The 13,925-nt window shown below is 42.4% G+C and overlaps 2 protein-coding genes across 3 annotated transcripts in view; both read left to right on the top strand.

Moving 5' to 3' along the window:
• The window catches only part of LOC126402224 (neural cell adhesion molecule L1.1-like), a 69,029-nt gene extending 64,992 nt beyond the window's left edge, over positions 1-4,037 (top strand). For both annotated transcript variants that reach the window (XM_050064005.1, XM_050064006.1), the window contains one exon: positions 1,844-4,037. In XM_050064005.1, the coding sequence (XP_049919962.1) occupies positions 1,844-2,102 (259 nt within the window). In that variant the 3' untranslated portion in view covers positions 2,103-4,037. The remainder of the gene's footprint in view (positions 1-1,843) is intronic.
• LOC126402228 (6-phosphofructo-2-kinase/fructose-2,6-bisphosphatase-like) overlaps positions 1-13,925 on the top strand; it is a 90,520-nt gene that overhangs the window by 40,632 nt on the left and 35,963 nt on the right. The gene's annotated exons all lie outside the window — the stretch shown is intronic.

The following is a 13,925-nucleotide window of genomic DNA, read 5'->3' on the forward strand; positions in this document are numbered from 1 at the left end:
CACACACACACACACACACACACACACACACACACAAACACACGGAAAACCGGACATTATCATCAGTTTATAAAAAACCCCCGGACGCCCCGGATGGGACGTGAAAAGTGGACATGTCCGGGCAAAAGAGGACGTTTGGTCAGCCTAGCATACCGTATGCGCACCGGTTGTTGTGGGCTGGGCCGAGTCAAAGTCCAGGGCTGTATTTTAGTCCCAGTCCGCCCCTGCCTGTGGGGGAGAGGCAGCTGCACCTCCAGGTCATAAAATTGTCATTTTGACATCAGCCCTTGAAATGGTCTATATTTCTTCATGTACATGCAAAATGCCAGCTGTCTGTCTCCCACCAGATCTAGGTGGTGCGCAAAGCCAGAAACTGAAGGGCGGCAAAATTGTTCCTGAGCTGCTTTACCTGCTTTTGTAACAAAACATAACTGATTCAGTCGGACAGGAAGCTGAGTGGCTTCATTTATATGTCATCTCCAGGTTATCTGTTTTAAAAGTTTACTACAATGCCTGAGAATACCTTTATGGGGAAAGAAATCTCTTCTAATTTACTTTATTTCCTGTTTTTGCTTTAATGTTTGAGCTGCTTGCTTCATTTGACCATACAGCTCTAACACTCCCAGCTCTCTGTCCTTCTTATCTCACCTTCCTTTCTTTCTTTCCTTGATGCTCCGCCTGCAGATCTCTGGAGAGGTGAGGAAGTTAATCACCTCTTTCATGCATGTTTTACTCCTCTTACCAGTTGTTGAATGTGTTGTGATGGTTTGTCATTATGTGTAATTAAACAACGTCTGTAGCAGAGAGAACCGGGCCAGTTACTGTTCCACTGATCCCATCAGTACGACAACCATCATGTCAGCTGTTCTGCTCTGCCTTTTTCCCCCTGAACGGTGTCAAACTACCATGACTGTAACTTTGAATTTGGGAGAGGTAATTGCAGTGAGACAAGGGGAGATTTCAACTGGCCCTAAGGTTGTTGCTCAAACTACATATTAAACCTCCTCATTTACAGTGATGGCACTACAGAGCCGCTACGAAGTTCCGTCTTTACGCCTCCTTTGCATTTTTACACAGACCCAAACAACAGTGGCATCCTTCCGCTCCAGACAGCACGCTGACACTGCAGAGGCAAAAGAGGCGTGGCCTTTAACACAACAGCGTTGGCACTAGTGTAACATATGTGACAGACATGTCAGCAGAGAATTATAAACAATAACAATGACATCACATGTCAATAACAATCACTTACCGTCTCTGTTATATGGCGGCTGATCTCGTCCTCTGCTCGGAGGGTAAGGAGCTCCTGGGCCTCACTGTTTTCACGATTTGTGAACAGCTGTTCTTCTTTGAGTTAGCTGCTAACTGCTATCAGCTGCTTTTTAAATCTCCCGCAGAGGGTCACACACATAACATGTCGTCAAAACATCGCCTGTGCCACCCATGATCCTGTCCTGCTGGCTGTCCCGTTTATACAGACATATACTACCTCCATTGCCAGAGACAACTCTGTCCCCCCTTTCTGTGATATGCAAATAGTCATTTTGTGGACGAAGTGTGTCTTTAACACTGATCAGGAGTACGACCATGAAAAGATTGTTTCTGTTGAAAAAGAGAAAGTGTGTGGCGAGCATAACACAACTCTGTTGTACTGATCAAGTTAGAGCTGTGGAAATGTATTATCAGACTATAATTACAGTTGTAGCAGGCGACAGATATGTCGATCCTGTCAATGTATCTTTTTTTACCCTTTATTTGAGACTCCACCCTGATTTAATGCCCAGCTTGTACATGATGATTTAGGGTGGTTCCTGACGATGTTTCTGTCTGTGTTGTCTTTCAGTGATGCAGATGAGAAGCGCTCAGACAGCCAGCCGTCTCTGTGCGGGGAGAGCAAGTTGGGCAGCGACGACTCTCTGGCTGAATACGGGGACAGCGTGGACATCCAGTTCAACGAGGACGGCTCGTTCATCGGCCAGTACAGTGGCCGGGGGCCTGTCACCCATGGCAACGAGAGCTCTGGTCCCGCCTCTCCCGTCAACGCAGTCCCGCCTCCACCCATCGCTCCATCCATGTCGAGCATCCTGAACCGGCCCAGCTAGACACACATATACACACATGACAAAAATACACACACACATACACACTGCCTGCCTGCAACAAAACACAAAGGGACAGACCACTCCTGACTCCACTGCCTGTAATGTAAAATTGCCAGAACACACACACACACACAAACACACACACACACGCACGCACACAAACTCACACTGTCTCAGTACATTCCACAGGTTTATGCAGTGAAGATGTTTACAGGATGTCTCACCTTTCTACTCCGAGTTTACACACACAAACACACACACACACGCGCGCGCAACGCATTCAATCAAAAAGAGCTTCACTCTTCCATCAGACAGACAGAGGGAGGTGGAGGACAGGAGTCAGTTGCACCAGCTGTTTAAACTTAGACAAGTTACAAACAGGGTTTCCGTTTGGTGCCGGTCGACGTCACAGATTCACGGACACATGGGAGAAACTCTGGTCGAATATGATGATGATGTTTATTGATCTTAAAAGCAGTCGATTGGCAGGCTATATAAGAAAATGACATCATCAAGACATGTAGATTTTAGAGATGTCACGGTGGGGACATTTTCCTAGTGGGTAATAAACACCGGTGTTACAGATTATGATGGATATTTTACGATAGAAGAAATTTGTTGATGGCGCTGTGTTAAGTTACTGCTGATGCAAACGGAAAATGTATTTACTGCTGCAGCTTCTACTTGACTTTTATTATGATGGGGTCACAGGAAATGAAATGCGTTTGTCGGTGACATTAGCCCTCCTGCTACCGTTTATCAAAACTACATCTACCAAAACAAGGCCAGGGTAATTTTTGGCATTTCTTCACAGCGGATATTGCAGGGAGTGATGGAACAAGAAGGAGCAGCCACGAAATGTTCCCATATTTTGCTTTTCGCTTTGAAACCAAATCCTCTGCCATTGTCTTGTCGAATAGCCTAGCCTTCATTACTTTGGGGAATTGTAAAGAAATTCCTGAAAGATTTTGGCCTAAATATTCTCAGATAAAACAAAAACGGAATAAAAAATATTTGCAAACAAACCAAAAACTACATGCCGGCCTTTCTGGCTTTTAACATCTTAATCAGCTTTTCCTGTTCTATTTCCGTTTGCTACAGGCCACATTCATAAGAATAAAAAAAAGATCATTTTTAAATAGAAGGCTATCTAGAATTTTAATTTTAGCTCATTTTAACTTTCAAATTCTGCATAGAGGGAATTATTTTAACCCAATATTATGACCAGAGAGATTTAAATATGCCGGACTTCAACAGGAAAAAAATGACCAGATAACAGAAACTCTGGATACAACATAAGTGTTTACTAAGTTGATTAACGCAGGTTGCACCAGACAAACTAGTTCTTACGTAGAGATCAGTTGTTACGAAGTATTTACATCCAGGAACTTCTTGACGAAATGGTTAAGTAGCAGAGAACAAGCCAAACCCGACATATGAACCGTTTGGAGCGACGACACGAGCTAACTGGAAATGCGTTCAACATCAGTGGGTAAATGTGACGATGATGTGGATATTCATGTTCATAACCGGATCAGATGATGAGGACTGTGGGCTGACAGATTATGTCGGAAATCTGATGCTGCAGTCGGCTTCCTTGTTTACATTTTCAGATGCTTTCTGATTGGATGCTGCCACAGATGTTGCTCAGTAACCAATTCACACACCTAACGGTTTTACCTGGTTGTAACTCGTCTGACTAGTTGGAGACTGGATAGCAGTGACAAACAAACAGCTGGTGCAGCTCAGTCCAGGAAAGGAAGATGATGGTTCATGTGATGAAGAGTATGACTGAGAAAAGGGAGATTTCATCTCTCATTTAAGTTGTTGTTTTTATGTAAACATCACCCTTTTCATTCATAGTTTTTATATTCTGTGCATCATCATCATCATCATCATCATCATCATTAAACGTCACCACTATGTGTCCTTGTTTATGCTGTTTACAAGCTATTTATTTGTGTTTGTGTGCATGCGTCTGGGGATGATCTTGCTATTTATTGATGTGTGCGCGGCCGTGAGAGCGGCTCCCAAAAACCTAAGATGCATGCCCCTCCCTGAGGCATCCGAAAATCACTCAGTTGATATTTAGTGTTTGAGTTTAGAGACTGACTGTTACTTTGTGTGTGTGTGTGTGTGTGTGTGTGTGTGTGTGTGTGTGTGTGTGTGTGTGTGTGTGTGTGTGTGTGTGTGAGTGATTGTTCATGCTCTCAGTCGCTGCCCTGTAACCCGCGGCGATTGGAGATCTGTTGCCTTAAGAGAGTCCAGTTGAGCCTCCTCTCCTCCGTCTTTCTGTCCATCCATCTGTCAATCATCCGTTTGTCCTCACACACACACACACACACACACACACACACACGTTCCTTTTCATTCATCCTCCTGTTTGCTTGGCAGGTGAAATGCAGGATCAGGATGCTACGGTGGCCCAGAGAGCTCACAGCACCACAAACACACACAAAGAGGGAACACAATGGGAATGACTGACAAAACAGTTCAATTAACTTAATCTATATTTCACCCGCAAAAGGACCATTTTTACATCCATTACTCACCACAATGAGTTTGTGAAGAGAACGTGTTGTTTCTCACATGCCTCCATGGTGCAAAAAGAACCCAGAGGTGAACATTCTCCATGAATTTAAGAAGTCAGGATCCACTTCTAACAACTGAGAAAACACATCAAAACATCAGTTTACAAACTCTACACAAGTCATGCAGTATTATCCAAGTCTCATTTATGCAATCATATGATCAGTGCTTCACAAATATGACTTTTCATTAAAACATTATCATGTGAAACACTTCCGCCTACAAGTAGGTCGCCCTGAGCATGTCTGAGCATGTGCATACACAAGAGACAGAGCAGATGACAGGCTGTTGAAATAACAGAAGGAAGAGAAGAATTAGAAATTTGTGTTGTTAATCTGGCTTGGGCCCAAAAACTCAGGTGGGGTTTGAGCTCAGGTGTGGTGTGGACAGAAACTGTGCAGGTTCATGTGGGGTCAGGCCTGATTTTTTTTGGTCTGATCAAAGCTCTAGTTTATACTGACACATTTTATGTTTCAATGTCTTAGTGAAAATGCTTGTATTTGTTAAGTCCTGATCAAACGACTGGATCAATGAGACTTGGATTATACTGCACGTGCTGTGTGAGAGTTGTACACGGATGTTTTCATATAGTTTTTATGTTGTTAAACGTTGAGTAATTGATATACAAGTTATCATTTTGCCGGTGAAGTCTTCCTTAAATATTCTGATTGCATGATTGCAATATTATGTAATATTTGTACTAGTGAGATAAAAATCAGCAAAAAGGAAAAAATTAGATTAACAGCAAATATCTGCAATAATATGTCGATCTGCAATCCGAAGGTTGAAACAAACATGGTGGAATGTCAATGAAAGAAAGTCAACTTCAGTGTTGTCATGCACCAAAAACCGTGGCAACAAGCAGTGTTTCCCAGCTGTGTTCAGGTGTGACTCCTAGAAATGGTTATTTTATTTTTGTTTTTGTCTATTTACATGCGTTTTCTTAAGCTGCAGTGCATTGAGCCTTTAGGGCCACCGTAGAGTATTATTACAGACAGAAATACACACACACACACGCACATCTTACACACACATGTATACTGATGCATGCATAAATTAAAGGACTATGGAAACCACATGGAGGGCCGGTCCTCTGTAGCAAAACCATTTTGGACCCTCTGAAGGAGAGAGGGAGGATGGAGGAAGAGGAGGACAGACAAACATGAGGAGGAGGAGGAGTTGACAGAAATAGAGAATCTGACGTATCGTTCTCTGAATGTAAATAGAACCTTGAGATTGTCATTTTTTTATTTCCATTGCTTCTTTTATAAGATGATCAAAATGTAATTGTTTTTTCATTATCTGTTGCTCTGTATGATTTTGTACTGCGGCGCTCCTCCGCTGACCTGCTGCAGCCTTTGTATCATACAACCCCTCCCCCAATCACCCACCCAAGCGCCATCGTCTCCTCTTAGGTTTTCCTCTTGTGTCACCTTGTAGCTCAGAGACATTTAGAGAAGACTAGAACCATAGAACCACCCCTCCCCTTCATCCAGTTTCTTTATAGCGCTTAGAGATGCAGCAGATAATATTGATTATTAAGAAGTCACGTCATAAATGTTGACATTTATACACGTCGCCATGGCAGTGCTGTTTAAATGGGCGAGATGCAGTCCCGGAAATGGGCCGATACTGGAAATCAGTCGTAAAACTTAGAGGGTTTATTTTTGTGGCTCTGTTGTGCGAGACAAACTCAATCTGACAAATTATGTGAAGCAGGATTACCAACCAGGAACATCCCGTGTTTTTGGACCCAAATGTTTATTTTCAATGTTTGTGGAGCAGAGAGCGGCGGTAGGGACGGGCCTGATGAGTCACTTCACACAAACACACACACTGAGCAGAGTTGTAGCTCACATGTTGCTGTTTGTTTTCTATTTTTATTAATGTTAATAATCCCATGAAAAGACGATGAAATCAAAGTGTTCATCTGTCTCCTTAAAACTGTCTGACTCCCTGTCTGTGGCTCACAGCTCCAAGCTCACTGGTTCCTACTGAGGCAACGTATCCTCAAACAGTGGTTTGTATGATATCCTATGAATTAGTGCCCTACAGACGTTATGTCTTAAACATGACATCATGTGATTAATGTGAAGTTACAGAGGTTAAGTTCAGGCGTGTAAAGTTACTTTGGTTAGGATTTAGGAAAAGACACAAGGTGAATACGATCCTTAAAATGACTCAAAGTTCACACCGTTCTGAACATCGGCCTCCTGGGGAAAGTCCTGTGTTTTGTGACCCATCCACTGCCCGACCTCCCATCTCATGGTCCACTCGGGACCACTCCCTTCTTTACTCCCCTCAGCGCATTATCACATGATCGCAGCCTCACAGAATATGTGAGTTATACACAAATTACTGGCTCATGCTTACGTGGGATATGTACGAATTTCAGTGTATTACTTTTCAAAGGAAAACATATGAACGCTGCATGAGAACAGCCTTCAGACTTCAGACGTCAGTCTTTGAAAGATCCCAAGACAAATACTCTTAATTCCAAATAATAATTTGTCTGATGTGGTTTTTCCACAAAATTGTGCTTTAACAATTTGCAAAACAGCTGACTGTTTTAGTAGTATCAGTTCCCAGCTTAACAACAACAGCTCCACAGTATGTACAATATATCCTCATAGAACAGTTCGTATGATATCCTACGAATTAGCACTCCGTGAATAACATTGTGTCCTTAATGCAATGTTACGAAATTAACATAAAGCTGCGAAGGTTAGGTTTAGGTGAGTAAAGTTACTGTGGTTAGGTTTAGGGAAAAGAAACATAGTGAGCCTTAAAATAACTTAAAGTTCGCCCATTTCCAACCCGGTCTCCTGAGAAAGGTCCAGTGTATTGTCAACTATCCACCACCCCAACCTGCCTCCTTATGGACCGCTTAAGGCAGCTTCCTTCTTTACTCCCATTCATATATATATAAATTTGAAAAATGTCCTATTGGACCAAAAACTCATTTTAGCAGCCCGTTAACCCAAGGACAAACTGACATTGCTCTGAAGTTGTGTTTCTGCAAAGATACACACTCCCTGCTGTGAGACAAGCCAGTCTCCAATAAAAATGTACCTTTCTGTAGACCACAGATATGTGTCATTAACATCATGGTGAATGTGTGGTGAGGTACAGCCACAAAAACCACTTGGTTATGGATGGATGTCATGTTCTGGCTTGACACGGCCATGTTTGGTAAAACAAAAGTTACTGAAAAAGCAGGAACGGATTGTTGAAAAACAGTTCAGTGGCTTAAACACCACTGCATACCTTAAACTAACTGGTGTGTGTATTTTCGTAGAGACAGCTCTTTGGAGCAATCAGCTTCCATTTTTTAGGATAGGAGAAATGGGTTTTCACTCCAACAGGACATTGATCAGACTAACGGTTCTTCAGAATTTTGGGTTGCTGGAACAATGGCATGGCACTGAAAGTTATAGGTGACAGAAAGTCCTTCTTAATTTTACTCCCAAACAGCTCTCGACCCTCACTGGGCAGCTCTGTTTTCCAAACTCACACTGAAACATCAAGCTGACGAGAAAGTGAGAAAAATGGTATTACAGTCTGGACACAGCTCTGAAACACAGAGACAAGAGGGAATAAAGAGGGTAATGGTCTTTTAGGGGGGAAGTTAGGGTGGTGGATGTTTCATTAAACACAGGACTTTTCCTCTGGAGTTTCCCCAGAAGCCCGAGGTTCAGAACCAAGTGAACATTGTGTCACTTTCAGGTATATCGTCACCAGGTTTCTTTTCGTAAACCTGACCACAGTAACTTTACATTATGTCCATACTGTCATTCATGGGACTCTAATCTGAAGGATCCAATGTGTGTGCACTTTCATGTGATATCATACAGACCTTTGTAAGAGGATACGTTGACGGGGTCGTGATGAATAAAGGACACAATTATGCAAAATGCTTTGCTACAAATATTTTGCATCGAAGCTATTTAAACCTGTAGTGATGCAAATTTGTGACAGTTGCAATTCACTCTGGTGATTCTGAGTTCCCTCTGGTAAACGGTTAGGCAGTGTATTTGTCTAAGGCTTTTATTTTGAAAGGTAGGAAAGGATGGATCTGATCTGGTATGCGCTTCCGTTGTCAAGGTCAAAAGCGGTAATAAAGTTTGCCATCTTAGATCAAACTGCGGTGCCTCCGTGTTGCTCAGCGATGTGACTCTACACCTTCAGTTTACTGTCTTTGTAATTTTTGTGTCCTTTGTCATATAATACAGGCTGCTGAGAAACATAAACGATCATCAGGAACGCCACTGTTGTGATTTTGTGACGTGACGACCGTTCCACATAACATGATTGATTGACGCCTTTAATTGTTTTTCAAAACCTCAGAAAGTTTGAAAAAGAGTTGAGTTGTTTTTTGCTGCATAAACTCCTCGCTCTGTGTGGAAGTACTCAACCAAAACAACAGTTCGAAAAATAAATTAACTGACGTATAAACCACAAGTTAAAAAAACGCCCCTGGTGCGTAAAGGCCTAAAGTTTGGGTCTCATCATAACCTCACCATGAAACATCAGAATGTTAACTGTTTTTGTCCTGTTGAAACAGAAGGATGTGAAACTCCTTCATTTGTCTCTCAGTGTAATAATCCACAGTCAAACCTCCACGTGTTGCCTTGTTAAACGTCTCCCAGGTCTCGACCCAGCTCCTGTCTGTCTCTCTGCTCCTGACGCTGACTGTACAGCCCTGCCTATCTGTCTATCTGTCTGTCTGTCTGTCTGTCTCTGTCGCAGCCTTCTTTTATACATATAAACACATTGGGAAAAAAACACAACCTAAAAAAAACTAGTAAAAAAATAAATAAAAACAAAAATTTTTAGGTATAAATAATAACAATACTTCTAATAATAACAACAACAGTGCTATTATCAGTTACAGTGACGCGGTCAGTATTGTCGTCAGTAACGATGATACGATCAGTCAGTAACACCATGAATTAATCAGTATCACAGGATCGAGCAGGGACATGATTACACTGGAGGTGGGAGGGTGACTGTGTGTGTGTGTGTGTGTGTGTGTGTGTAATGGGAGTGTTAACACTCAAACACATATACATATACAGAGGGAGGGGGGTGGGATGGGGGGAGGGGGGTGTACCGCAATATTGAGGTGTGCTGATGTTGTACCTGCTTGTTGCATTGTGCGCTGTACTGTATCTGACAAACTAACCCCAGACTGTCAACTAATAAATAAACATGGACTACGCATATCCTGAACAGACCCAAGCTGGCACCTCGCTTCTGTTTCTGTATGTGTGTGTGAGTCATGGGGACTTAAGTTACCTTTTGGGGACCATGGTTGGATACAACATTGAAGGAACAGCACTGTTCATTCATATGAAAGTTGCTCAGTGGCGCATGAAGCCAAAATGGTTCAACTGCAATGTATAGAATTATCCAGGTGATCTGCACTAGCAGCCCATAGAGCAGACGCACAAGAGACTTACGGCAGGTGAGCGTCTTACTTCCGCCGCTTTAACAGCTAACTTCCAGTTTAGCACTCTGCTATGTTGAGTAGAGATAAAATCAATAAATCTTGCAGCTCTTCCAGACTCTCCAAATGTTATTGGACTGAATGGATCCAATCCTGATATTAAAATTGATAATTTTGCAGGGGTTGTGACGCCCGGAAAAAATGTATCACTGATTTATAGATTTCCTTTTGCTAATGTAAGTAAGTTGGAAAAGGTTTTTATGGGCTGCAGGGCATCATGTGTTCTTCACTTCAGATGTGAGGTTCAAGACTAGTTAATTGGCAACAGCTTATCTGATGGCTTCTTTGCATATGACGACATACAGTACGTAGGTGGGCTGTCTAGATGGAGGGCAAGCAACTGAAGACAAAGACTACCAACTCTCCACAAATGTCAATGATCTGTGCTGTTTACAGCTGATCTAATTAATAAAATTGTCAAACGTCAACGCTAACGTAAAGCGTTGTGTTAAACACACCTGGAGTTGGATGCAGTTACAATGTGCTGTAACAACTTCTCCGTGTTTTTATGTGTGGCCCAGATTTTTAACAGCATTTCTAAGACCTCTGGAACAGCACATAGAAAATAATAACTAAAAAATTAGCCAGTGTTAGCTAGTAACATTAGCCTGACTGTGGTGCGTCCATGTACAGAGTTGAAATATAAAAGACAGTTATACTGAAGCACATTTACACACCCGGCCAAAAACAACAACTTCCTGGTGCATCACTGTGATGCCCTGAAGCCCAAACAGACTTTTTTCTATAGACTCACATTATAAAAGAGACATCTGTAAATCTGTAAATCCCCCAAAATGACTCATTTTAATGTTAGGAGTTAACCAATTTGGTTCATTAACATTCAGAAAGTCTGGAAGAGCCGCATGATTGAATTATTTTACCCCCATTAAAGGCAGGATCTGGAGGATTTTCAAACAAAACAAAATATAGACATATACAAATGAAATCCTGCTTAATCATCACCTATGGGCTTCTACTCATGGGTGGTGGTGACTCTGTTTGCAGAGCTCCTGCCCTTTAACTGTATTTTGATGTTTTTGTGAGCCCGGACCGCTTCTGGGCGGAGATTTCCCCAGCCAGTGAGAGAGCGCAGGTGCCGTGCCCGAGCGTGCACCAGCGCGAGCTTTGCCTGAACCTCTTCTGTGAAGCCTTCTTCCATACCTCGGGGCTCCGTACACCCGGGAGAGTTGAGCCTGATAGGAGGGGCCAAATTTGAATGTGTGTTTACAAACAGCAACTGGAAAATCTTCCAGACCCTACCTTTAAAGTTAGTGCAACAAGTAGCTGGTGGAAGTTTCTAGTGTGCTTGAGCCCCACAGTGCAGAAGCAATGCTCAATCATCCACATACATAAATATATACATACAAACACATACATGCGTGGCTCTGACATCTTCTTCCTCTTCAGTTGTTACTGGACAACCAGTGGTGATTCCAAATTCATTTAAGTAACCACACCCAGTAATTCATCATTGCAAAGGTAACCACACCTCCCCCGTCACAGAGAGAGTTTAGACTTGGTTTGAAGTTTTAGGTTCAGCTCAGGGTGGGGTTTGGCATTTAGTTATAATGGTCGAGGTTGCAGGACAAGTATCTCATACTGCACTTCCGGTTTAAGATATGTGAGTGTGTGTGAGAGAGGCGGGCAATGTGTGTGATAAAGGAATGCAGTGGAGCAGGAAACTTTTTTATTTTTTTTTATCAGGGACCATGTACAGAGAACACTGGACTCACCAGAGTAAAGATGCACTGCACCAAAATATAGCTTTTTAGCTAGTTTCCATCTGCAGTCCCTGAGGCAGGCAAAAGAAGAAATAACAAAAGAAAAATTTAAATATTACAAAGAGACATATAAAAAGACAGACTGAAACAGTACAAGAAAATAGAGTGCATTGAAAAAAGACAGACTGAAACAGTACAAGAAAATAGAGTGCATTGAAATCAATGGGATGACGCACACACACCGTCCAAAGTGCGAGTGCTCACAGTTCCAGAGAAAACAGTCACAGGTGCACACGCCCATACAGAGCCTGCAGTGCAATGAGGCAGATAGAACACCCACATGTCTCATTTGGTCTTCATGTAATGTGTACATAAAGTACATAGTGCAAAATGAGAACAGGATATTCACAGGTGTTAAATGGCAATTAATCTACTACATAAAGTGCATGGTGCAAGATGAGAACAAGATAATCACAGGTCATATAAGCAATAGATCTGCAATAGATCTACACACTAAAATAGGAGACACATACAGGGTACCTATACCAATATGCAATGGAACAATAACTCGATCGACCGCTTATGAAAAGAAAAAGAAAACAGGACAGCATACCTCGACAGCAGAGTACCTACTCAATGCTGACAGGTTTGGTTACTTAAAATCATTTTTTTTGCTTCTCTAGAGAAGAACTTTTCTCTCTCGCACAGACACACACATAAAACTCTCATTCTGCACCTGTGTGTGTTACACTGTAGGACTTATACAACACGACCTCATACATTTTCCTTTCGACTGGCCTACCGGCTGATGGTTCCATTACTTTTTTCAATTTTATTTATTTCTTTATTCAAACTTTATTTAACCTGAAAAAAACCTTGAGATTAAAAATCTTTGTTTTTCAAGAGTGTCCTGGTCAAGGCAGGCAGCAACATAGGTTACAGTTAAATAAAACACACTGCAGCGTTATGCTCAAGTAGTTTCTTTCCTCTAACCTTTTCTGTTCCACCTTTCGTTTTTTCAGCTCTGTTGTCCATCTTATTTGTGGCCTATTTTTATTTTAATTGATCTGTACTTTCTGCCTGGAGTTAATTTATATCCTGCTTGACATCTCCTGCTTGACCTCTGATATTACACATTGGACTGATTAACTTGAAGAGAGGGGGGGGGGGGGTGACAACCGGTACCTGTAACCCCTGATCAGATGGGCTGTTCAAACATCAATCTGGCCACAGCTGGCAGGTCTCTCTTTTGTTTCCCTACATTTTTTTCCCAACACTTCTGGTGGTGGCCTTGCAGCCCACAAGGTGGGCCAGCCCACCTGGCATTTGTCAGATTTGCCTGAATGCCAGTCCACGCCTGCGAGACGAGTTGAAACAGGCAGCTACTTGCAAATTGCTGTTCTGTAATGTTGTAAAAAGCTGCCGGTTCACACTGATGCAACTAGATGAGATGGTGTATAATCTAGTCAACAACTCTCTGTGCTTCTGATCTGTAACGTTGACAGGAAGTGACCACCATGAGACGGCGTATCGTCTCTAGTCAACAACTCTCTGTGCTTCTGATCTGTAACGTCGACAGGAAGTGACCACCATGAGACGGCGTATCGTCTCTAGTCAACAACTCTCTGTGCTTCTGATCTGTAACGTCGACAGGAAGTGACCACCATGAGACGGCGTATCGTCTCTAGTCAACAACTCTCTGTGCTTCTGATCTGTAACGTTGACAGGAAGTGACCACCATGAGACGGCGTATCATCTCTAGTCAACAACTCTCTGTACTTCTGATCTGTAACGTCGACAGGAAGTGACCACCATTAGACGGTGTATCATCTCTAGTCATCAACTCTCTGTGCTTCTGATCTGTAACGTTGACAGGAAGTGACCACCATGAGACGGTGTATCATCTCTAGTCAACAACTCTCTGTACTTCGTTCTGATTTGCAGCTTTTCAGACTTATTTTGTGGCTGAATATAATTTGTAGCTTCTTAAAATCTGAATGAGGA

This window comes from Epinephelus moara, chromosome 16 (genome assembly GCF_006386435.1).
Source record: "Epinephelus moara isolate mb chromosome 16, YSFRI_EMoa_1.0, whole genome shotgun sequence".
Lineage (NCBI taxonomy): Eukaryota > Metazoa > Chordata > Actinopteri > Perciformes > Serranidae > Epinephelus > Epinephelus moara.